Genomic DNA, 26,589 nt, shown 5'->3' on the forward strand with positions numbered 1-26,589 from the left:
GACGCGGAGGGCGGGGGGCAGAGGGGCGGAGCTTGAGGCGAGGGCAGCGGTGCACGTGAGCTGTCAGTGAGCATCACATCACTGCTGTGAGCAGAGAAACTGCCTCAAACCGGTCTGTGCAGAGAAGTAATAACACGCTGTACTTGTGCTCGGTGAACAGAGAATATAAATCAAACGCTGTGGTGTTTGTGCTGAGCCTGTAGGTGGCGCTGTGGCAGAAACACAGAAAGGTCCACTGTGGTCGTTTCTTCCATCTCTTACACTGTTATTGTTCATTATGTCACTTTTCTTTCTTCTTAAAAACCAGGAGCGATAAGTCACAGAAAATGGTTTGACTTTATTTCAACTGAAGGATTTTCAAACATTCAGGTTTGAATAAAAGACTCTATAATGTGTTCATGTTTTAACAGAGAGATGTTTTTGCTTAAATAAACTTCATTTCTGACTCCGCCTCCCGATCACATGAACATCCTCCAGCCAATGGGATCCCAGCATTCAAAACCCTCATCGTTTAAGTTGAAATCCAGTAAAAACTAAATCTTTAACTAATGACACAATCCACAGTGTGATTCACAGCTTTATTCATTCATTCATTCATTCATCAGTCAAAACAGGACACACTTAAAAAGTCTCGCACACTCATGCAGTGTTCAGTAGCATGTAGTTTCCACACTGCGGGGGGGGGGGGGGTCATAAAGGTCATCCCACACACGTTAACAAGACTTGATCGATTCATTTAATACAGTTTGAAACTGTGGATGAAAAAAGAAAGAAAAAGTAAAAAGTAGGTCATAATTGTGAGTTCATCTGTGTTTGTGCAAATATTCACTGAAGGACGGACAGACAGACAGACAGACAGACAGACAGAACGTTTAAAGCTCATCACCGCTCATGAGCTGCAATCACATTCTGGCCAGAAAGAGTTTTCTGGTGCAGCTCAGAACAGTGTTGACCGTGAGTCTGGACTGTGAGGAGAAACCAGTGAGACCAGTGTCTCACGCTGCTGTGAGTGTCTCACGCTGCTGTGAGTGTCTCACGCTGCTGTGAGTGTCTCACGCTGCTGTCTCTGCACCTTCTCCATCATCTGCTTGGCGCTGTAGTAAGACAGACTCAGGCCCATGATGGCCAGCATCATGGCGATCTGGTTCACGGCGCGGTCCTGAGGCTGCAGCTGCACCTCACCGGCCACTTGTCTCTGCAGGGACAGAGAGGACAGAGAGGACAGAGAGGACAGAGAGGTCAAAGGTCAGCCATGAGGGCAGAAGTGACTCATATTTCATCCTGAAGAGCCTTTGATCCACATGTAGAGTGAGACTCACGAGTGATGAGTGTGATGATGTCACACACACACACACACACACACACACATTATATATTATTGTGTCATGTGACCAGCAAGTGAACATTTAGGAGGGAACGTAGAGAACAGCGTTCTGTGCACGAAGAACGACTCGGGCTGCAACTCATCATCATAACAGGTCCATGAATATGTTCTTGTTTTTACCCACAAATCAAAATCATTCAGTTTTCAGGATTTTTGTTTTACGCAGCAAAGAAACGGGAAAATATTCAGATTTAAGAAGCTGAAAAATCTCAGAACAACTTTCAAATGGACACAGGAGATGTCGGTCCTCTGCTGCCTCATGTGGCAAATCTGTGTCACTGAGGTTAAACTGAACAAAGCATTTCAAACACAAACTGAGCTTCACGTTAATCTCCACGTGTAAAAACTACAGACCTGGAGGAGACGGAAGTATCCAGGTGTGAGTCGGCCCAGTCTGATGATCATCTCTCCAGATGTGCTCGAGTTACGGTCGATTAGAGAAGATCTGGAGTGACCAAGACCTGCACACACACACACACACACACACACACACACACACACACACACACACACACACACACACACACACACACACACAAAGAATGTCGTTATTACTTTAGCTCACGCACGTCTCGGGTCAGATTATTCAGATTAAAAACCAGGAGGGAACGTCCGTCGCCTGGAGCCGCGGCACAAAACCTACACATCTGGATTTCATACAGATCTGACCCACTTCTCTCACTCACACACACACACACACACGCCATGTTTGATCCAGATCTACAGACTCATGTTCATGCTGCGTCACAGCCTGATGCAGCAAATGTTACATAAAAACTCATTCATTCATTCATTCACTCACATGTGGACACAGAAAGAAAATCCATTTTCTCTCTTCCTGACAGTTTTCTCACTTTTATTCACCAACTGATAAAATCTAAACGGAGGATCTGGAGCATTCATGCGTCTCATCTCTGCGGTGGACCCGTATATTTAGAACCTTAACACTTAATACATTTTGGGGCGAAACAGCTGAAGATTTTCACATTTAGCAGAAGAAGTTCATCAATGATCAGTTATCAAAGCTGTTCACATTTTCTGTGGTAACTATGTAACACGTGTTCAAACGTCAGCTTCTTAAATGTGACGGTTTTCTTGCTTCTTTGCTTCATTTAACAAAGAAATCTTTTTGGTTTGTGGACAAAAACAAAGACACTTTGCCATCATTTGGATTTTATCAACCAAACAACGACACGAGACAATCATCTGACAGATGAACGGATTCTGTTGCAGCTCTGTATAGAAGATCTCACTCCAAACAGTTTAAAGTCACATGGATGGAGATCAGGGTTCCAGGAGAGGGTGAAGTTTTGTGGTGGAGAAGGAAGGAGACATGTGAAGCGTGAATGTGCCGACCTGGTTGGAGATAGGATTCAATCCAAAGCATGAAAAAAGTTGCTCCTTTTGTTTCCTCAGCGCAGCAGAACCTCAGCAGAACCTCAGCAGAACCTTCACCTCGCAGAGAGTCCAAACAACGACAGACAGAGCGTCTGCCTTTTCATACGACTGCTCTGATCCAACCACATCTCCCAGAGACACGCCCACTTTCACACACACAACAGTGCTGTCAAACTGCATTACTCTCACTGGGCGGGGTTCTCAGACAGACACGCCCCTCTCCTTCTAAAACAAAACAACTCTGAGAACTGTTGACGACTTTCTTCTCTTGATCCACAGATTAAATAACAAAGTGTCGTGATGTTAGGTTACATAATCTCAAACTAGGGCAGGGATTAAATGCCACACATCAGATTAGAAACATGGACCGACTGCTTTTAACTTTTAACATTTCACTTTTAAATGGCTGCGTTACATCATCTGTTCCCGTTTCACTGAGCAAACACAGGACATCTGTGCGTCTTTACCACGCCACTCATCACCAACCATTTCAGACGTTTTCAAACTGTGAGAAGCCCATAATTCTACAGATTAAGTTTTTATGAAACACAGCCTACATTTATGTTTTGAATGCCAACAAATAAACACAACAAGATAACACACTGTTCTTCTCCCATCATGTAAAGTAAAAGGTAATGTTTCATATTTGTGTTCCTGAGGTCATGATCATTCATCACCTCATTATCGGCTTTAAAATAGAATATCGGCAAACATTTAAAGGCCACATAGACCGGAAGCTCCAATCAACGCTGCGTTTGTGTGTGTATCTGCGTCATTACCTCGTTTATGAAACCCTAAAGTTTCAGAACAAACAGTTCAGCCACTGCTGAGAAAATAGTGTTGTATTGTTTTCCTGGGCTCTGCGAAGCGGATCGACACTTCCTTAATTTGATGTCGTCATCAGAAATCCTCACCACTCCTCTCACCACCGTAGTGCCTCCTGGTGCGGGCACTAGTCCGGGCACATCCTGTTGTGTACATTCAACCGCAGGAGAAGAAGAACTACTCTCGTTGTAGCTGCTGAGATGCAGAGCATCCACCGTGCCAGAGGGGGAGCTGTGTATCTGAGAGCTGGCCTATCTATTACGTCACTTCCAGGTACCTGGCCAATCACAGGACAGTAGGAAAGCTCTCGTTGGCTGGCCAATCACAACACAGTCCACGTTCTGGGGGTGTGGTTTTGGTCTGAAACAGCGCGGCTGACGAGAGCGTCAGTGAGGAGATATTTTGATCGGCTCATTTGCAGCGATTAGGAGGTTTTTAACCATGAAAACAAGTTAATATATGTAAGTAGACCTCCATAACTAACATATATGTGTGACCATGAAAACAAGTTAATATATGTAAGTAGACCTCCATAACTAACATATATGTGACCATGAAAACAAGTTAATATATGTAAGTAGACCTCCATAACTAACATATATATGTGACCATGAAAACAAGTTAATATATGTAAGTAGACCTCCATAACTCACATATACGTGACCATGAAAACAAGTTAATATATGTAAGTAGACCTCCATAACTAACATATATGTGACCATGAAAACAAGTTAATATATGTAAGTAGACCTCCATAACTAACATATACGTGACCATGAAAACAAGTTAATATATGTAAGTAGACCTCCATAACTAACATATATGTGACCATGAAAACAAGTTAATATATGTAAGTAGACCTCCATAACTAACATATATACGTGACCATGAAAACAAGTTAATATATGTAAGTAGACCTCCATAACTAACATATATGTGACCATGAAAACAAGTTAATATATGTAAGTAGACCTCCATAACTAACATATATGTGACCATGAAAACAAGTTAATATATGTAAGTAGACCTCCATAACTAACATATACGTGACCATGAAAACAAGTTAATATATGTAAGTAGACCTCCATAACTAACATATACGTGACCATGAAAACAAGTTAATATATGTAAGTAGACCTCCATAACTAACATATATATGTGACCATGAAGACAAGTTAATATATGTAAGTAGACCTCCATAACTCACATATATGTGACCATGAAAACAAGTTAATATATGTAAGTAGACCTCCATAACTAACATATACGTGACCATGAAAACAAGTTAATATATGTAAGTAGACCTCCATAACTAACATATACGTGACCATGAAAACAAGTTAATATATGTAAGTAGACCTCCATAACTAACATATATGTGACCATGAAAACAAGTTAATATATGTAAGTAGACCTCCATAACTAACATATATGTGACCATGAAAACAAGTTAATATATGTAAGTAGACCTCCATAACTAACATATATGTGACCATGAAAACAAGTTAATATATGTAAGTAGACCTCCATAACTAACATATACGTGACCATGAAAACAAGTTAATATATGTAAGTAGACCTCCATAACTAACATATATGTGACCATGAAAACAAGTTAATATATGTAAGTAGACCTCCATAACTAACATATACGTGACCATGAAAACAAGTTAATATATGTAAGTAGACCTCCATAACTAACATATATGTGACCATGAAAACAAGTTAATATATGTAAGTAGACCTCCATAACTAACATATATGTGACCATGAAAACAAGTTAATATATGTAAGTAGACCTCCATAACTCACATATACGTGACCATGAAAACAAGTTAATATATGTAAGTAGATCTCCATAACTAACATATACGTGACCGTGAAGACAAGTTAATATATGTAAGTAGACCTCCATAACTCACATATACGTGACCATGAAAACAAGTTAATATATGTAAGTAGACCTCCATAACTAACATATACGTGACCATGAAAACAAGTTAATATATGTAAGTAGACCTCCATAACTAACATATATGTGACCATGAAAACAAGTTAATATATGTAAGTAGACCTCCATAACTAACATATATGTGACCATGAAAACAAGTTAATATATGTAAGTAGACCTCCATAACTCACATATATGTGTGATACAAGCATTCTATGTCACCTTTAAACATCCGATATGCTGAGTGTGAAAAAATGTTCACCACAAAAACGAGACGACATGACCGTTGGTCGAGTTGGTTGGTCCTAAAAAAAAAAGTTGATTGGTCTTTTCCACACCTGGAAACATTTACAGTAAAAATCATTGAAGCCCCAACTCAAGACTTGTTTCTTCCATAAAAGACGTTCACGCCGCAGAGCCGAGCACAAGTGTACACGCTAACATACCTGTTATACGCTAACATACCTGTTGCACGCTAACATACCCGTCACACGCTAACATACCCGTCACACGCTAACATACCTGTTACACGCTAACATACCCGTCACACGCTAACATACCCGCCACACGCTAACGTACCTGTTACACGCTAACATACCTTACACGCTAACCTACGTCACACGCTAACATACCCGTCATGAGTGTACACACTAACATACCCGTCACACGCTAACATATGTCACACGCTAGCATACCCGTCACACCCTAACATACTTGTCACACCCTAACATACTAGTCACACACTAACATACTCGTCACACCCTAACATACTAGTCACACGCTAACATACTTGTCACACGCTAACATACTCGTCACACCCTAACATACCCGTCACACGCTAACATATGTCACACACTAACATACCCGTCACACGCTAACATATGTCACACACTAACATACCCGTCACACCCTAACATACCCGTCACACGCTAACATATGTCACACACTAACATACCCGTCACACCCTAACATACTCGTCACACCCTAACATACTCGTCACACGCTAACATACTCGTCACACCCTAACATACCCGTCACACGCTAACATATGTCACACACTAACATACCCGTCACACCCTAACATACCCGTCACACGCTAACATATGTCACAGGCTAACATACCCGTCACACCCTAACATACCCGTCACACGCTAACATATGTCACACGCTAACATACCCGTCACACCCTAACATACCCGTCACACCCTAACATACTAGTCACACGCTAACATACCCGTCACACGCTAACATATCCGTCACACGCTAACATATGTCACACGCTAACATACCCGTCAGACGCTAACATACCCATCACACGCTAACATACCCGCCACACGCTAACGTACCTGTTACACGCTAACATACCTTACACGCTAACGTACGTCACACGCTAACATACCCGTCATGAGTGTACACACTAACATACCCGTCACACGCTAACATACCCGTCACACCCTAACATACCCGTCACACGCTAACATACTCGTCACACCCTAACATACTCGTCACACCCTAACATACCCGTCACACGCTAACATACTCGTCACACCCTAACATACCCGTCACACCCTAACATACTAGTCACACCCTAACATACACATCTGAATCACATCCATCAAAAAACAAGATTTTAGACACGCCTCCTAAATCTCACAAATCCTGTTCCCGGAGGAGCTCATGTCTCATTAAGTAGAATAGTAAATAGTAAAATAGAGTCACTTTTTTAATGATAGTTTTCTCATCTTCAGTTTGTGTGTTCAGCTGAATAAAGATCTAATGCAACATGCGGTAGGACTTTATCCTCATTATTGAAAGGATTACACTGGATAAAATGTCATAGTGTTCATTTATTCACTCCTCTCTTCACATAAATGTCATGTGCTCATGTTTCTGCTCCACTGAACTGAACTAATGCTCACACACACACACACACACACACACTTCCTGTATTAATTAAAACAGTGAGGAGGGAAATGTTATGTTTTTAAAAACCTCTGACTAATCTTAACAAATGTCACTCTGATGCTAATGGAGGGAGGAGTACAAACATTAGTTGGGAACACAGTGTTCTTTGATGGCAGCGGCCAATCAGATGCAGCCGGCTGCTCTGTTGGTCCCGCCCCCTCTCTCCTCTCCTGTCACTTTACTCTGCAGCTCATGCAGAAGCAGCTGGGGATTACATCATCATCATCATCATCGCTGTCTGAGCAGCGGCATAGAGCTCCGCTCATGTCTGACCGTGCTTCATGACTGTTGCCATGGTTACCATGTGTCATCAGAACACAGGGAACAACAGAGTCTAATTTATACTGAATTTGCTATTTTTCTGACCAAAATAACCGGGATTTGTAAGAATATGCTTTAAAAAAAAAGTTACTTTTATATTTGGGAAGATTTCAATTTGATGGCGTCTGTAGGCTCAAAATATGTAGTTAATACACAACATTTTATAGTGAAGAACAGGAATCGTAAAGAGGTCCTGGATTGACTGGCTCCCCCTTGTGGCACGTCAATATAAAATAAATCCCCAAGACTGTATGTTTGACGAGCACATGAAATGTTAATGAGCGTCTCCAGTCAGATGATCCTGTTCAATTCAATTATTCTACACCATGATAATCAACTGTAGCACTCATCATTAAGCCTCTTTCACAATAAATCAACAAATCTGATTTTTAAAACACAGACGATCCCTAAATTGATTCATCTGGGGCAAAACCAAAATTTTTTAGTTTAAATGATTTCTTTTTGATATATGGAGCAAAAAAACTGGAAAATATTCACATTTAAGAACATTTTTAATGATTAAAAACACTTAATCGTCATAATCAATCATATTTGGGAGATTCATTTAGTTGCAGCCTCTGAAAATAAGACAGGATGAAAGAAATCCCAGGAAAGAGAAGCTCACTCCCCACACCAAAGTCCATAGAGAAAACCAGTTTAAGCTCTCCAGGATAAAAGGACCTGCTGAGCTGCCTCTGCTTCGTTTGACACGTTTGTGTCACTTTACAAACATTGACGTGATGAAATAACACATTTAAACTGAGTGACGAGGCAGCAGCGGAGCAACACCTCCTGTTTGCTGGGATTTACAAATCCATGGTTTTCTCTATGAGGTTTGGTGCAGGGAGAGTGAGCAGCTGAGCAGCTGACCACACACACACACACACACACACACAAATCTAATCAACATGTGACGACAGCTGACTCAGCAAAACCAGGCTCATCCCTCAATTCTGACTCATATACATTGAAAATATTCAACAGCATCAGGCAAGGAATCTAAATTTAACTTCACTACACCTTAAAAGGAAAGAAACGGGGGGGGGGGGGGGGGGGGGCAGAGTGTCCCTCAGTATCTATACAGCCAAGGGACAAAATGTACAGATGAGACATTTGGGTCAAAGTCAAGGACAACAGAAGATAAAGTCCAGTCCACAGACTGAGAGTCAACAATAAAACATGTTTGTATTTAAAGAAGAGGGGGGGGGGGGGTCTATACATGGATAGATACAAATAAAAACACTAAATTCTCACGTCATTTTAAATTAAAGTGTAATTAACGTTCAAAAAACATGTCAAGTCAAACTCTAACGTAAGGAAAACAGTGAAAAAGGAGAAGGTCACTGAGTTTCTCTGTGTGTGTGTTTACAGGGCACAAAATGTACAGATGACATGCCATGGACACGCCCCCCACTGGCAGCATGACGGAACTGCACGGGAACAATGCGTTCCTTATCTTTTCACACACACATACACATACATATATATATATATATATATATATATATATATATATATACACATATACATATATATATACACACATATACATATATATATATATATACACAGACATACACACACCTTCACGTGCAAAATAAAAAATTAAATTAACAACTGTATAATCAGCAAAAAATTAAGTGTTTTTGCAGATTTGCAGTTGTTAATTTATCACAAAAGTCAAGTTATTTTGCTAAAAACATTGTAACATATATACATATATATACACACATACATATACATATATATTAACACATGTGACTAAATTGCTGTAATTGTGCGACGTCAAAATCAAGTGGAAAACATTTAAAAGAATGAAATCCTCGGAGTTGAAAATGCATCAGATTCATGCAAAACTCAAACAAATCACAGGTTTTCGCTTAAATCACATGATATAAAAAATATATATCATCGAGTTCTATGGATAAAAAAACTAAAAAGACGGAAATGATTTAACTCCATGTTTAAGAGAAACATGATAAAAAATGTCAGTTTTTTTCGGGAGCATCTAAATCTGCACCGACAACTTAAAAAAAAATCTTCAGTCAAATAAAAACCCTTTAACAGTGTTTGTGAGCACGTGGTCAAAGTAAATAACGTGTGATTTGAGTTTTAAACAAAAAAACAAACAAACAATTCAAAGTCTCAGATTGTCCTCCTTGTTTTTCTCCTTTACGTCACTTTTCCTTCTTTACGTTGATTTTTCTTGGCGTTAAAAAAGTGCAGAAACTGCGTTTTTCTTACCTGGAGCAACAACAGCTGACCCTGACCCTGGTTCTGGTTCTGGTCCTGGTCCTGGACCAGGTTTCAGGACGCCTGCAGTGCGGTAAAGTGCAGAGTATTATGGTATGGAGAGACGTGTTTGAGTCTCTATATGGAGCCGGGCCGTGTGTATGGTACAGGCACGGGGGGGGGTGGGGCCGCAGCACAAAGCATGTGCATGTGCATGTGAAGCACATAGATGGACCCCACGTCTGCGTGGAATGAGCTCGTCCACGTCTCGAGCTGCTGCTGCTGCGGGAACATTTTGTCTTTTTACTCCCCACACACACACACAGGTCTTTGTTATGTATATTATTTAGGTGAAAACATTTGTGTCTTTAGATTTAAACATTATACTTTTGTATTTCTTAAAAAAACACTTTTCTTGACTTTTTTCTTTTTGAAATCATTTAAACTAAAGAAGAGAAGCAAATGTTAATGTTTGGGAAAAAAGCTGCTGTGAAAGAGCTGAACTCTTTAAAAACACGTCCAGTGTTTGTGGTGAATGACTCGTATACTGTATAATTAAAATGTTCATTGTTTGAAAGAAGTAGAAATGTTAGCGCAGAATAAGAGGCGGAACATTTAGTGTAACAATAACTGAACATTTATGAAGAGTTCTACTGGATCTACTGGACGCAAAAATATCAGTTGGCATGAATTTGAAGTGTGTGGCATTTTGCAGAAAACCTGTGAATAAAACTGTCAGCAAAATAAAGAAGTATGCAAAACATGTATATTGTAGTGATGGCAGTATACTGTGTATAAATATACTGGTAGCATGGAAAATGATCATTTACAGTGAGGTGAGGGTGGCTCTCCTGACTCTCACTCTATCCAAACTCTCACTGACTGCAACTCTCCATCAAACACCCACATTTTGAATGGAGCCTGAGGGGTTTATATCGCGCGGCAAAATCTGAACCACTTCCTGAATCAGTCACGTGGTACAGCCGGGCAGCGAGGCTTCGGACGTCATCATTTTCAGCTCCTCCCCTAAATGAAGCAAGCCTTGATACGGAACGTCACATCACTAAAAAAAAGTTTTCAAGTGGTTTTATTCTGGGGCGAAAATGTGCAAAATAATGTTGAGCTGAACTTTTTGAAGTTTTCTTCTTCTTCTTCTTCTTCTTCTTCTTCTTCTTCTTCTTCTTCTTCTTCCTTCCTTGTTACCTTCAATTAGATAATGAAAGTGAAAGGCCCTGAAAGTTCCCCCAACAATGGATCATCTGGATTAACCATGTCAAACGTAAAAAATCTAGACAACCTACAGGGCTGAGTCGCATTTGATTCCACGGAAATGTTGGAAATCTCAATCTCAATAAATGTAAGTAAATTATACAGCAGCACGTGTGGCTGATCAATCTAATACTTACAACACTTAAAAAAGAAATACAAAATCTGAGGGGAGTGTTCCAGTGGAAATGTCCAACTTCTGACTCCAACTAGAATGCAGCAAAAATCAAACATTGAGGGGATTAAGAGCAGGACTCTATGGATTAATCTGCATGCACTTTACAGGCTACTTCTGTCCCTACAGCCAGTATTCAAACTTCACTGTGGCCCAACCTGTGGTTCCACCAGGAACATTAAGAAAAAAAACTAGAGGGACTTTTGATGCTTTTAGATGCTCGGGGACTACTTAATTCTTACTTTATTAAGAGGTTATCCGACTGTGGTCAAGCTATCCCACACTGGTTTCTCTGTAGTCAAACTACCTGACGCTGGATTTTAACGCCTGAATTACTGAGGGATTTACAGTAAAGCTGCCGTCAAGCTGATTTTTAAGGACATTGACGTCAGGTTTTCAAAATAAAACACTCAGATCACCTCCTCGCAACTATGTGTCAGAGACCTATTAATTGGACATAAGCATCTGCACAAAGAACTGTATACATTGATATCTGATAGTGTACTGTAAACCAGTTGTATTGTGTAATGTTTGAAAAAATTCAAATTAAAAGTCACTCTTAATATGAAATTATTATCAACTTTGAGATGCAATAAAAGCATACTTTTCTACGGCCAGAGCGAACTACTGCCGGTTTGAAAGACTGATCATAAAAACTGCAGGGTTATAGGAGGAGAACCTCTTAATAAAGGAACGATTAAGTAGTCCCCGAGCATTGTAGCATCGAGCATAGCTGCATGAAAACGAGCGCTCCCACAGACCCGAGCACTGCCGTTTTTGAGTCCGCTTCCATTGTCCTTTCTGTTGGCCGAGAGGGGCAAACGCAAATGTTTTGGGATTTGCTGGTGTTTAGGGACTTGCCGGTGTTTTGGGACTTGCCGGTGTTTTGGGACTTGTTGGTGTTTTTGAACTTGTCAGTGTTTTGGGACTTGCCGGCATTTTGGGATTTGTCAGTGTTTTGGGACTTTCCGGTGTTTTGGGACTTGTTGGTGTTTTTGAACTTGTCAGTGTTTTGGGACTTGCCGGCATTTTGGGATTTGTCAGTGTTTTGGGACTTGCCGGTGTATTGGGACTTGCTGGTGTTTTGGGACTCCGCAGCATTTGTGAATATGCAGCTCGTTTCTCCTCCTGCATGTGTTTTGGGTCGTTGCAGTGCGTTTGCCCCTGTCGGCCACTATAATTTGTTTATTGAGTTTAAGTCACAATTCTGAGATTCATTTTTTTAAATGTCATACATCTGACTTTTTTTAAATCTCAGAATTCTGGCTTTAATCTGAGAATTTTTAGGTTTTATCTCAGAATACTGACTTTAAAAAAAAAAAAATGTTTTATGCACTTTTAAAAAGTGTCCTCAGCTGAATTTGTAATTGTGTAGTCCTGCCCTTCAGGTTCCTCCTGGTGTCATCTTTCCATCCTGGCATTTCCACACGTGGACTAGCATCATAACGAGTGGCCTGTTCAGTATGTGTTTACTGTCTGGTAACGTAGAGCATGAACTAACGTTTGTCACCTGCTCATTCTCCCACACCAAAGTCCATAGAAAAAAATAAACGTTTTTAGCAAGTTTGCATTACAGAGGTTAATCCAAACATAAAATAGCACATTTGAACAAAACGATGGAGGCAGCATCCTCACTCAACTGTATGCCTTCATGTAAAAATCACAGATTTTCTCTGTGGACTTTGGTTTATAAACTTACATTTATTACTTTCATTCATATTTAACTGAATAAATACTTACTTAAGTCACATTGTAAAACAGATACAAAGTTCAATGAATAAAGTGAACAGCCGAGTAATCAGTCGTGTTTCTTTAAATGTTTCAAAACAAACCTTGTCATATTTGACCCACTTTCACAAGTGAGTCATCGCTGAGCGAGCAGCGCCCTCTGGTGGTGCAACACCACAATAACATGAAGGGTTTTCAGGTTTTGACACTGTGGAAGAAAAAAAAAAGTCAGAATTCTGAGATAAAGAGCCCGAATTGTGCGATTAAAGTCAGGATTTCAACATTACACTAATTTATAAAAGCTCTCAAATTGATTAAGATGTTCAATGTACGTTGACATTACAATATAACATGTATAAGCTGTACGTTAACATTACAATATAACATGTATAAGCTGCACGTTAACGTTACAATATAACATGTATAAGCTGCACGTTGACGTTACAATATAACATGTATAAGCTGTACGTTAACATTACAATATAACATGTATAAGCTGTACGTTAACGTTACAATATAACATGTATAAGCTGTACGTTAACATTACAATATAACATGTATAAGCTGCACGTTAACATTACGATATAACATGTATAAGCTGCACGTTGACGTTACAATATAAAATGTATAAGCTGTACGTTAACGTTACAATATAACATTATAAGCTGTACGTTGACGTTACAATATAACATGTATAAGCTGCATGTTGACGTTACAATATAACATGTATAAGCTGTACGTTGACGTTACAATATAACATGTATAAGCTGTACGTTAACATTACAATATAACATGTATAAGCTGTACGTTAAAGTTACAATATAACATGTATAAGCTGTACGTTAACATTACAATATAACATGTATAAGCTGCACGTTAACATTACGATATAACATGTATAAGCTGCAAGTTGACGTTACAATATAAAATGTATAAGCTGTACGTTAACGTTACAATATAACATTATAAGCTGTACGTTGACGTTACAATATAACATGTATAAGCTGTACGTTAACATTACAATATAACATGTATAAGCTGCACGTTAACATTACAATATAACATGTATAAGCTGCACGTTAACATTACGATATAACATGTATAAGCTGCAAGTTGACGTTACAATATAAAATGTATAAGCTGTACGTTAACGTTACAATATAACATTATAAGCTGTACGTTGACGTTACAATATAACATGTTTAAGCTGTACGTTGACGTTACAATATAACATGTATAAGCTGTACGTTGACGTTACAATATAACATGTATAAGCTGTACGTTAACATTACAATATAACATGTATAAGCTGTACGTTAACGTTACAATATAACATGTATAAGCTGTACGTTAACATTACAATATAACATGTATAAGCTGCACGTTAACATTACGATATAACATGTATAAGCTGCACGTTGACGTTACAATATAACATGTATAAGCTGTACGTTGACGTTACAATATAACATGTATAAGCTGTACGTTGACGTTACAATATAAAATGTATAAGCTGTACGTTAACGTTACAATATAACATTATAAGCTGTACGTTGACGTTACAATATAACATGTATAAGCTGCACGTTGACGTTACAATATAACATGTATAAGCTGTACGTTGACGTTACAATATAACATGTATAAGCTGTACGTTGACGTTACAATATAACATGTATAAGCTGTACGTTAACATTACAATATAACATGTATAAGCTGTACGTTAACATTACAATATAACATGTATAAGCTGCACGTTAACATTACGATATAACATGTATAAGCTGCACATTGACGTTACAATATAAAATGTATAAGCTGTACGTTAACGTTACAATATAACATTATAAGCTGTACGTTGACGTTACAATATAACATGTATAAGCTGTACGTTGACGTTACAATATAACATTATAAGCTGCACGTTGACATTACAATATAACATGTATAAACTGCACGTTGACATTACAATATAACATGTATAAGCTGTACGTTGACATTACAATATAACATGTATAAGCTGCACGTTGACGTTACGATAAAACATGTATAAGCTGCACGTTGACGTTACGATATAACATGTATAAGCTGCACGTTGACGTTACGATATAACATGTATAAGCTGCACGTTGACGTTACGATATAACATGTATAAGCTGCACGTTGACGTTACGATATAACATGTATAAGCTGCACGTTGACGTTACGATATAACATGTATAAGCTGCACGTTGACGTTACGATATAACATGTATAAGCTGCACGTTAACGTTACAATATAACATGTATACAGTGACAGGCTGCTTCACCTGGGGTGTGTCCTTCCTTCCTGCTGGCGTCAGACATTTTGTCCTGTGCAGAGGACTAATAAAGGATTATCTTATATTATGATGTATAATGTATTTCAATGAAAAACAACACTTATTGTACTAAGTCATTTTAATACTAATTTATTACAAACAAATGCGCAGTGCAGTAATAAAATCAGTGAGTTTTCATTGTAATATATATATACACATGTAAACATATAGAACAGAACAGCTTTACATACACACATAGTACTACAACTGAATATAATATAATAAATATAATAGATTATTATTATTATTATTATTATCAATACTATTATTACTAAAATAGAATATACTGTGTATAATGGAATACAATATGTGAAATGATCTTTCTGACATAACCCCGGGCTTCAAGTGAAGCCTCCACTCTTCCGGGCTGGTAGCCCATGGAGAGAGGTGATTGGTTTTCGCAATTCTCGGTAGTGGGGCGACATCTGATTGGTCAATTCTTGGTAGAATTCTTGGTACTAGAGAAGTACACCTGGGGGGTATTCCATCAAGCAGGCTAAAGGCAAAGCCAAGCTTAAATGGCCAAGTCTGGCTAATATGAGTGAGCGTTTGGTTCCATCAAAGAGGCTGAGATTAGCCCCAACTCAGTAACCATGGAAACTATGACTCTGGCTAAGCCTCAACCATGGCTAAGCCATAACTGTGGCTCAGGTTTCCGTTCCATCAATCTGAGCCTCAACCCTGTTCCACCAAGGTGGCTAATGTGAATGCCAGCCATGTAACCATGGTAACTTATGCTGCCGGGCAAACCTGGTCTGTAGCAGGCTAAAAGTGAAGCTTAGCACCATCTATGATCAAAGAATGTCCAATAGACAGAAACAGAGACACACAACTGTCATGGAATGATAAAATAATATGTAAAACATAAAATATATAATAAAATGTATTAAAGAAATGATTTAAACTAATAATTATATATTATCTATAAGTACATTAAAGAACACTATCACCAAAATAAAATATAATAAAAAATAAGACACAAATAAATACAAAATTAAACTAATTAGCAAAAAAATATAATAAAAGGAAATCGTCATTCTTTTGATGTAACAAGGGTTAGGGCCTCCGATTGATAGGAGATAGATGATTGATTTGCTGTCACCTGCATTCACTTACTGTAATAGGGGTCCTCGTCTCCATTGAATTGCTTGATTTGAGAAAATGATTCTAGATAAATAATCAATAGATCTGTCATATGATTATTTCCTATAGAATGATAACCAACATTGCATTTCTTCATGTAATAATCTACCATCAATTGTATGATAAATGTGATGAGTCATGTAAAATACGTTGATTAAATGTAGCCTATTATCAAAAATGTAGGCAAGGCTACTTTATATAGCACTTTAGCACAAGGTGATTCAAAGTGCTTTACATCAAATAAAATGAAAATACAACAATTCAACATATAGCATCTGGGACAAAATACAGAAGTAGCACAAATACAGCATGTAAAAATGACAGGCTTAAATGAAAAGGATATCAATTCTATACAATTGGCCATGCAGGAAATAAATGAAAGCTATCCCATCGATTTGCATAACATTCAGTTGATAAATGTGATGAATATCACTTTCTAACATTACTACTAGGGCTGCCAAAGGATCAAATATGGAGAATTTCACATACATTGCAGTGAAACAATAATGCTATTTTAATTATGTTCATATAAATGTTACTTATTAGGGCTGTCTTTTTGTTCTTTGGGGATTTTCCTTTTCATTTTAGGGCTTTGGTTGCATTAATAGGTCCACATAATTGATTAGTTTAAAACAAAAACCATCAAGAAATCAATTGGTAGATTATTGTCTCCATATATGTTGTCCCTTTGATGGAGGATTTATATAACATGATGATGCTGAAATACTTCATTTTCTTTGTCACTTACGCAATATTCTGCCACGCCACATCCCTCGCTTTATTGATTGCAGCGGTATTGCCCTTCTTTGGGATTATGTGGCTGTAATCCTCATATACCTCCATGAGGGGGGGTTGCTCCGCTGCAGAGAACATCTCTGCACGTTCTTTTCCTCTTGCTTTTCGGCATTTTTCACAGTTTCCGCGCTCGACTAGAATGGGCTTTTTATTTTCCCTGTGGGCGTGCACAAGTTGAGGCTTAACAGTTGAGGCTTGACTAAGCGTCAGGTGGAGCCAGCTGATTTCACTTGATGGAACAGCTTGGAGCTAGATCGGGAGATGGCGCTTAGTCAAGCTTCAAGCTTACACCTAAGTCTGGCAATTCTTAGCTACGTTGATGGAATACCCCCCTGCTGGAGTACACACTCACCAAGTACAGAGTACACAGCAACAGTGGCTACTTCCTTGTTCTACTCTTTGAATGGCGGGTGGCGCCAAGTGCTTAAGCCTCATTACCACCACCTACAGTGTTGATAATGAACATATGAAATACTTTAAAAAATAATATAAATCCGTACAAATATATACTAATAAATATATGTATATATATATATATATATATATATATATATATATATGTGTGTCTATATATATAGAGAGAGAGATACTTATATAAATATATATACATCTATATACATATATGTTTATATATACTTTATTTATTATTATAGTTATTGTTGTTATTATTATTATTATTATTATTAGTAGTAGTAGTAGTAGTTTTTAGTATATTTATATAGATAATTGGGAAATTTAGGAGGGGAGATCTGAGCCTGACCCACACCCCGGGTCAGTAGGTGGCGGTAATTCCCCATAATGTCTGTGGCCAGCCGCTGTTAAAAACCAAGAAGAAGAAGAAGCTAAAGAAGCCAAAGAAGCAAAAGAAGCAAAAGAAGCAAACAATTTCAGTGAAGTGTTTCGTTTAATTTGCTTTAAAACGCGAACATGTCGCACCCAGCGGACACGTTTTCTCTTCACGAGCGCCATCAGCGTCTACGGGAGCTGACGGAGTTCACCGAAAACTGCCGGAAACAGATAAACGACATTTATGAAACGCTGGGATGGTCGCCGGACTACCAGCAGGTGAGCTAGCCTTTAGCTTCAGAAGGCATAGTATTATATATTCAAACGTGGTTTTATTTCATCAAAATCTGGCCAATTCATACAGATTCAGCACAAAGACTGCGGTCAGAAATCTATATTCAGGCCTGGGAAAAATGAACTGGACTTAAAAGCCGTATATGGACTGTTCGAGAACTATTCATGTTTTTCTGTGTTTTAAACTGAAATGTATCCGTTTTAATGAGTTCTTTATTAGTTGGAGCAAAGAAACCAGAAAACATTCACATTTATGAAGTTGGGATTAAGACGTTAAAATGAACGAGTGCAGGTGAATGTTGTTGTTGTTGTTGTTGTTTGTGTGTGTGAGCAGAGAAAGAAGGTGTGCAGTTGTGTTCTTTTTCTCCTCAGGAAGTGATGGAGCAGTGTCCCTACGACCCCGGGCACAGAGTCCCAGGCAGCAGCATGGACAGACACAAAGGATCGTGCCTCCTCACAAAGATGGGCTACTCTGCTGAAGAGCAGGTACAAACAAACACCGCAGAGATGTGGGCGCGTCTGTGGTCTCGACTAAACGCAGGGTTTACTCAAGCACAACTAAAGCCTTAGGAAGGACTTGCTCGTGTGCAGCTTGTACTTTACTGATTCCGGTTCATTTGTTTTCATGATCTGAACGTTATCTCCGTGTGCTGCAGGTGGCGATGTACGATCCCTCTGTGTGTTATGAGAACAGCAGCGTCACAAGCTTCCACATGGGTGAGTTTGGTTCACTGAAACAACGCTGATGTTTTCTTCTTCATGTAGTGGTGTTTGTCCGTCCAGGGCCACCGTACTCATGTCTTCTCTTCATGCAGACAAGTCCACGCAGCACCAGGTGATTCTCCAGGCGCGAGCTGCTGCACCGCTCATGAGGATGGAGGGAGTTTTCTGGCAAGGTGTGACCTCATGTGACCCCATATCACCTCGTGTGACCTCGTGTGACCCCGTGTCACCTCGTGTGACCCCGTGTCACCTCATAATCTGATTCAAACCGCTGAATTAATCTGCAACTCAGGATTGTTCTCATAATCCATTCATCTGACGATGTTTTTCTCGATTAATCGAGTAATCGTTTGGTCCATAAAATGTCAGAAATGGTTGATCAGTGTTTCTCAACCCTCGAAAGGACGATGTTCTCAAATGTCTTGTTTTGTCTAAATGAATGATTTCTTTATCTGGAGCAAAGAAACCAGAACATGTTCACATTTAAGCAGCTGAACAATCAGAAAAACACTCAAACTGATTAATTGATTGTCAAAATAGTTGACGATTAATTTAGTAATCGAGTAGTTGTTTCAGCCCTCGGTCGCAGTAACACGTAATCTGTGTTCCTTCATGTGAAGAAATAAAGCGGGTTTTATCTGAAATGAAAGGTAATAATACGCATATTTAAGATCATGTGATACAGATCATAAACAGTAGAATGTGTAGTTACACATATCACATGATGTGAGCATGTTATATGTGTAGTGATGACTGTACTTGAGTGAAGTGTTTATCACTCGTGACACACACACACACACACGTGAGACCGGCCGCAAACCAATTTGTTTTTTAATTTTTTTTCCATTCCACAATTGTGGGACTTGAAATGGTAAATGAACTTTTGTTATTTCATTATCGTTAACATTTCGCGTCCTATTTAGAGATCAAGGCGATAAATATGTCAAAAAGCTTTGACACTCTTGTGTTTGAGTCCATCTTTGGATCCACATACTTTTTCTCAACCATGAACGACATACAATCCAAATATTGCTTTATTTATTTCAGTGTAGGTTGAGTTTTGATTTCACTTATTTTCCACAAACAATGGAATGAAATCTGTGTGAAAGCAGAAATGAAATGTCAACAGTTTTCTTTTTGTAGTTCTTAAATTTCATAAATGCAACACACTGTTGTTCTTGTATGTGTTCTTGTATATCTATAGAAAACCTGTGCACATGTCGTTGTTCAACCTTTACTCTTCTTAGATGTTTTTCAAAATAAACTGTGAGACTCATATACAGCTGATGATTCTGTTCTCCACCACCAGGTCAGTACTCGGGTCAGCCCGTGGACGTGCCTCAGAACCACAAACGCGCCGTGTGTGACCTCACCGTCGCCGACCGCCTGGCTCTGTACGATCACGTGGTCGGCGTCCTCGGCAGACAGGAAGCCGAGGCGTCCAACAACGACGACCTCTACGTGGACTTGGTGTCCAAACTGCGGAGAGGTGAAACCTTCCTCTTTGCTTCACTTGCCTGAAGTCGTCACTGCACAGCGGCGTCACACTGTGGTGACTTGGTTTTCTACGCGACCTGTAAAGCAGTTGTTTTGTGCACAGATGACGGTCAGAACCAACCCAAGACTCATCTGGAGCTGATGGCAGAGATGAGGGACTACAAGAGGCGGCGTCAGTCCTACCGAGCCAAGAACGTTCACATCACCAAGAAGTCCTACACTGAGGTACCGTGTGTGTGTGTGTGTGTGTGTGTGAGTGTGAGTGTGAGTGTGAGTGTGAGAAAATCACTGATTTTCTCTGAGGTTTGGTGTGTGTGTGCTTTACAAACTTCACTTTCTTGTTTTCTAAAAGTCACACAGGCAACTCTTGAGTTTCAGTTACTTTTACAAACACACTTAAAGTGAACTATGTGTTTCCTGGGACACGTCATTTAAACACAGGGATGTCACAGTAGAGTAAAGTCCTTTACTGTGTGAGCTGAGCCCACAGTGCAGGTCCTTTCTTGTTGAATTTAAGTTGAAATGGTTTCTCTGTAGGTGATCAGAGAGGTCATCAATGTCCACTCAGAGGAGCTCAGCAGGCAGTGGAGAGCAGACGACGACGAGGAGGAGGAGGAGCAGGAGCAGCAGCAGGAGGAGGAGTCTACACGCTCTGAACATTCCTCACACAGGTAGAAAATAAACCAACAATGTCCAACTGTAGATCAGTAAAACCACTTAAAAATCCACTTATATTTCCAAATGTTTGTTTTGTAAAAGAAGTGAACAAGGTGAGATGTCGTGTTGTTACGTGATTGACTTTTTATCGCACATCTGTCGCAGCGTGATGTTATCGGTAAGCAATGGTTTTTTTTTGTTTGCCAGGCGTCGGAGATCGCCGTCGTCAGAGTCTCGCACCTCTCGCAGCCGACGCCGACACAGCCGCGAACAAAGTCAAGAGTCAGAGAGCAAGAAGAAGAAAAGAGAGCGAAAGAAGGAGAGGTACAATGTTCCCCCGTTCATTCAAACCATTCATCGTCTTACTTGATTATAAACTATCACTTAAGTGGATTAATGGATTATAAACTATCACTTACTTTAGTGGATTAATGGATTATAAACTATCACTTAAGTGGATTAATGGATTATAAACTATCACTTACTTTAGTGGATTAATGGATTATAAACTATCACTTACTTTAGTGGATTAATGAATTATAAACTATCACTTACTTTAGTAGATTAATGGATTATAATCTATCACTTTAGTGGATTAATGAATTATAAACTATCACTTACTTTAGTGGATGGATTATAAACTATCACTTACTTTAGTGGATTAATGGATTATAAACTATCACTTACTTTAGTGGATGGATTATAAACTATCACTTAAATGGATTAATGGATTATAAACTATCACTTACTTTAGTGGATTAATGGATTATAAACTATCACTTTAGTGGATTAATGGATTATAAACTCTCACTTTAGTGGATAAATGGATTATAAACTATCACTTTAGTGGATTAATGGATTATAAACTATCACTTACTTTAGTGGATGGATTATAAACTATCACTTAAGTGGATTAATGGATTATAAACTATCACTTTAGTGGATTAATGGATTATAAACTATCACTTACTTTAGTGGATGGATTTTAAACTATCACTTAAGTGGATTAATGGATTATAAACTATCACTTTAGTGAATGGATTATAAACTATCACTTTAGTGGATTAATGAATTATAAACTATCACTTTAGTGGATTAATGGATTATAAACTATCACTTACTTTAGTGGATTAATGGATTATAAACTATCACTTACTTTAGTGGATTAATGGATTATAAACTATCACTTATTTTAGTGGATTAATGGATTATAAACTATCACTTTAGTGGATTAATGGATTATAAACTATCACTTACTTTAGTGGATTAATGGATTATAATCTATCGTTTACTTTAGTGGATTAATGAATTATAAACTATCACTTACTTTAGTAGATTAATGGATTATAATCTATCACTTACTTTAGTGGATTAATGAATTATAAACTATCACTTACTTTAGTGGATGGATTATAAACTATCACTTTAGTGGATGGATTATAAACTATCACTTACTTTAGTGGATTAATGGATTATAAACTATCACTTACTTTAGTGGATGGATTATAAACTATCACTTAAGTGGATTAATGGATTATAAACTATCACTTTAGTGAATGGATTATAAACTATCACTTTAGTGGATTAATGGATTATAAACTATCACTTTAGTGGATTAATGGATTATAAACTATCACTTACTTTAGTGGATTAATGGATTATAAACTATTACTTACTTTAGTGGATTAATGGATTATAAACTATCACTTATTTTAGTGGATTAATGGATTATAAACTATCACTTACTTTAGTGGATTAATGGATTATAAACTATCACTTACTTTAGTGGATGGATTATAAACTATCACTTTAGTGGATTAATGGATTATAAACTATCACTTTAGTGGATGGATTATAAACTGGATTAATGGATTATAAACTATCACTTTAGTGGATTAATGCATTATAAACTATCACTTACTTTAGTGGATGGATTATAAACTATCACTTTAGTGGATGGATTATAAACTATCACTTTAGTGGATTTATGGATTATAAACTATCACTTACTTTAGTGGATTAATGGATTATAAACTATCACTTTAGTGGATTAATGGATTATAAACTATCACTAAAGTGGATTAATGGATTATAGACTATCACTTTAGTGGATTAATGGATCATATGTTGTCATTTAAATGGATTAATGGATTATAAACTATCACTTTGGTGGATTAATGGTTTATAAACTATCACTTTAGTGGATTAATGGATCATAAACTATCACTTTAGTGGATTAATGGATTATAAACTATCACTTACTTTAGTGGATTAATGGATTATAAACGATCACTTTAGTGGATTATAAACTATCACTTATGTGTTATGGTTTTTTTTTCCATATTCAATAAAGAAAATTAAAAAGTCATTGGTTTGTTTGTTTTCTCACTTGATTTTAGGCTCAAATATAAAAAAACACAATTGTGACAATCTTTATGTGGAAATTTAATTCATGTGTTTGGCTCCATGCTAACTCCATGCTAACTGAAGGTGGTGAATTTACGACAACACAAAGAAACGGTGAAGTTTTGATAGTCTTGTTTATTAATCTTCCAAAATGCAGGGATTCCCGTTCCCCCAGCAACCAGCGCCACGAGCGAAAGAGGAAGAAAAAGAAGAAGAAAGAGGAGAGGGGCAAAGACTGATGTTGATGAGGAAGATGAAGGTCACGGCGACCTTCAGGGGTCAGAACATCAAAGCCGAGGGACTTTTGTAAGAAAATGAATGAGAAAGAAAAACATGAACATTTTTTGTGCTGTGTTTTACAGTGTAACTCTCAGACAGACTCCGCCCACTTCTGTCTGATTGGCTGAGAGTGATTTCTGATGGCAGATGACTTGGAATGTCAGACAGAGGTGTCACAGCCGGCATGTTTGAACCTTGGGGGTTTAAAAAAAAAAAAGGTCTCCAGGTTCAGTTCTGGTCCTGGACGATCATTGGTCATCTTGTGCTGCCTGAGCTGGAATGAGGGAGCCATGGCTGCCGTGTTGCCATGGTAACACCATTGTCTCTGTAATGTGGTTGTACATGAAGCATTTCCTGTTCCTGTGAAATCACAATAAAGACGTCGTGTTCAGAATCGTGATCGTCGTGTGTTTTCATTGGTTCCTGTTAAAGGAGAGTGTGTCCTGTTGCCTCTGGGGGTGCTCTGCTCAAAATGGAATATTTCCAGAGAGACGTCTTGAAGGCGGAACTGTTGTCAATCAGACGTCTTGAAGGCGGAACTGTTGTCAATCAGACGTCTTGAAGGCGGGACTGTTGTCGGCACAGACTGGATCTGCTATAGTTTCTTTTATGTTGGTGAGACGTTGGTGAATCTGCTGCCCTCTAGTGCCTGCACTGCAGAATGGTGAGTGAAGCCTTTGACAACTGCTGGGATAATTGCTTAAAGTGGGTGGGTTCATTGTTTATAGTGGGTGTGGTCATTGTTTGGAGTGGGCGTGATGAAATGTAAATTCTTTGTCACAGCCAAACATGTAGAATTGTCCTCGTAATATTCCGACTTAATTGTCGTTCTGTTCCGAGATGTTTTTTTCTCTTCAGCTGAGCATGAAGCACAGAAAATGTTCAAAAATACTCCACACCAGATGTTGCAGCGTGTGAATGAGTGTGAGAGATGGATGAATGGGTGAAAACTGAAGTGAAAAGCAGCTCATCGTGGGTTAGAAAAGCTCTATGTAAATACAGACCATCATACCAACTCTTTTTGTGATGGTAAGGAGTAACAGAGGGTGAGAGGAAATGTAGCGCAGTAAAAGTTGCTAGAAATCTAAATGAAGTACAGATTGGTAAATGTTGTAGCAAAGTATTTGTACTTGGTATTTGTACTTCCAACACTGGTTCAAAGTCTTTAAAAACATGGAAATGAATTTCTCTGCTCACTCTGCCTTTCTGCCTCAGGTATTTCTCACCACGCTGACGAGAAGAGACCAGGATCCCGTCAGAGCCTGGGAACCTGACGGGTCCTGGTCTTAGGACAGAGAGCAGCAGAGAGCCGAGGGGGAAACATCATCTGTGTCCTGAAAGCATCCACTGCAGGTTCTGATTCTGCAGAACCATGGCACCCTCCAGTGACCAGGTAAGAACCAGCTGACCCAGAACATTGTGAATGTGGTTGTGAAGTTATTGAGCGGGAATGTAACGTTCACCGATGATCGTCGGCCTTTGCACTTTTGCGATATATCGGCAGAATGTGCGACATCGTACGTCGGTAAGTGTAAATATTTGGTATTTCCTGTTTCCTCTGGTTTATTATTGACTCTGACATCAGGAGGAAGATGGACTTTAATGTAAGTGATGAACATCTGTGGCGTTATTGACTTAAGTCCAAACAAACACTCGATGATTACTTCTTTTCTTTTTTTTGACGGATCAAACCAAATGTTTCATGACGTGTGGGTGACGGTGAGAATCTGATCTCCTACAAGTTTATAAAACTGTGACACAAACTCAAATTTCTCTGTCCAAACTCATTCCATTTGACTGGACTTTGGTGTGTGTGTGTGTGCAGGGACACTCGACCATCAGACTCAATCTCAATCTGATCCAGATTACAGATTTACTCCTGTACTGTACTGTACTGTACTGTGTGTAAAACTCTTGGCCAGTTTAAGGGTCCACACATCAGTGACTGGAGTTTTAATCATTTAAGCTGGAGAAACATAAAGTTTCTTGTTTTAAGGAAAATAATCGACGCTGGTTTTAAGTTCATTTATTACATTAAAAAACCTGTAAATCTGCAGCTACTTTCACACTCTGATGTTTCTTAAAAACCAGACAAAAGTCTTTCTTTGACTGATGAAGCTGAAGTTAAGAATGTCTTAAATGTACACACACACACATAAATCTGTACTCCTGTATTTAACACTAACCATAGTTTTCGCTTGTTGCTGATCATTAAAGTGTAAAGTGTCATATCTTTTCTTTCCATGACATTCTCCATAAACCAAGGTTTCCTTTCTTGAGTCCGTGTTTGCAGCCTGGTCACAGTCTGTGTTCAGGAGTCACAGGAGGAAGACTTGAGGAATGTGAGAGGAGTTTGACAAAAGCTGTGTTTGTCCTCCTCTCACCATCTGAGCCACACTGTCTC

General features: G+C 38.6%; 3 protein-coding genes across 6 annotated transcripts in view; 2 read left to right on the plus strand and 1 right to left on the minus strand.

Moving 5' to 3' along the window:
* Positions 1–564: 564 nt before the first annotated feature.
* On the minus strand, positions 565–10,254 carry LOC131471052 (putative transmembrane protein ZNF593OS). 2 transcript variants are annotated; one of them, XR_009241969.1, is made up of 3 exons: positions 10,089–10,254; positions 1,739–1,845; positions 565–1,195 (listed from the first exon to the last, which is right to left on the minus strand). XR_009241969.1 is itself a non-coding variant. In XM_058647290.1 (3 exons), the coding sequence occupies exons 1-3, from the start codon at positions 2,769–2,771 to the stop codon at positions 1,034–1,036; spliced, it is 300 nt and encodes a 99-aa protein (XP_058503273.1). In that variant the 5' UTR covers positions 2,772–4,030; the 3' UTR covers positions 565–1,033. The 2 variants fall into 2 exon arrangements, 1 of the variants encoding a protein (XP_058503273.1); XM_058647290.1 differs by lacking the exon at positions 10,089–10,254 and adding an exon at positions 2,741–4,030.
* Positions 10,255–18,366: 8,112 nt separating this feature from the next.
* snrnp48 (small nuclear ribonucleoprotein 48 (U11/U12)) lies at positions 18,367–24,585 on the plus strand. Of its 3 annotated transcripts, none has more exons than XM_058647277.1 (10): positions 18,367–18,608; positions 18,996–19,109; positions 19,280–19,340; positions 19,439–19,519; positions 20,656–20,835; positions 20,947–21,068; positions 21,381–21,514; positions 21,708–21,824; positions 24,064–24,184; positions 24,269–24,585. In XM_058647277.1, exons 1-9 carry the CDS (start codon positions 18,471–18,473, stop codon positions 24,143–24,145), a joined length of 1,029 nt encoding a protein of 342 aa, XP_058503260.1. In that variant the 5' UTR covers positions 18,367–18,470; the 3' UTR covers positions 24,146–24,184; positions 24,269–24,585. The 3 variants fall into 3 exon arrangements, with proteins under 3 accessions (XP_058503260.1, XP_058503261.1, XP_058503259.1); XM_058647278.1 differs by having other exon boundaries at positions 24,064–24,165; XM_058647276.1 differs by having other exon boundaries at positions 24,064–24,585.
* An 80-nt stretch (positions 24,586–24,665) lies between these two features.
* zgc:113232 (uncharacterized protein LOC541546 homolog) overlaps positions 24,666–26,589 on the plus strand; it is an 18,090-nt gene continuing 16,166 nt past the window's right edge. Inside the window, exons 1-2 of the mRNA XM_058647273.1 lie at positions 24,666–24,849; positions 25,401–25,578. Coding sequence (XP_058503256.1) covers positions 25,558–25,578 — 21 coding nt within the window. The 5' untranslated portion in view covers positions 24,666–24,849; positions 25,401–25,557. The remainder of the gene's footprint in view (positions 24,850–25,400; positions 25,579–26,589) is intronic.

This window comes from Solea solea, chromosome 13, assembly GCF_958295425.1.
Source record: "Solea solea chromosome 13, fSolSol10.1, whole genome shotgun sequence".
In the NCBI taxonomy this organism is placed as follows: domain Eukaryota; kingdom Metazoa; phylum Chordata; class Actinopteri; order Pleuronectiformes; family Soleidae; genus Solea; species Solea solea.

Coding starts and splice junctions, on each gene's coding strand:
- LOC131471052 (XM_058647290.1), bottom strand. CDS start 2,771: ATGCTTTGGATTGAATCCTATCTCCAACCAG. Junction 1,846..2,740: donor TGAATCCTATCTCCAACCAG/GTCGGCACATTC, acceptor GTGTGTGTGCAG/GTCTTGGTCACTCCAGATCT. Junction 1,196..1,738: donor GATACTTCCGTCTCCTCCAG/GTCTGTAGTTTT, acceptor CTGTCCCTGCAG/AGACAAGTGGCCGGTGAGGT.
- snrnp48 (XM_058647276.1), top strand. CDS start 18,471: ATGTCGCACCCAGCGGACACGTTTTCTCTTCACGAGCGCCATCAGCGT. Junction 18,609..18,995: donor GGTCGCCGGACTACCAGCAG/GTGAGCTAGCCT, acceptor TTTTCTCCTCAG/GAAGTGATGGAGCAGTGTCC. Junction 20,836..20,946: donor GGTGTCCAAACTGCGGAGAG/GTGAAACCTTCC, acceptor TTTTGTGCACAG/ATGACGGTCAGAACCAACCC.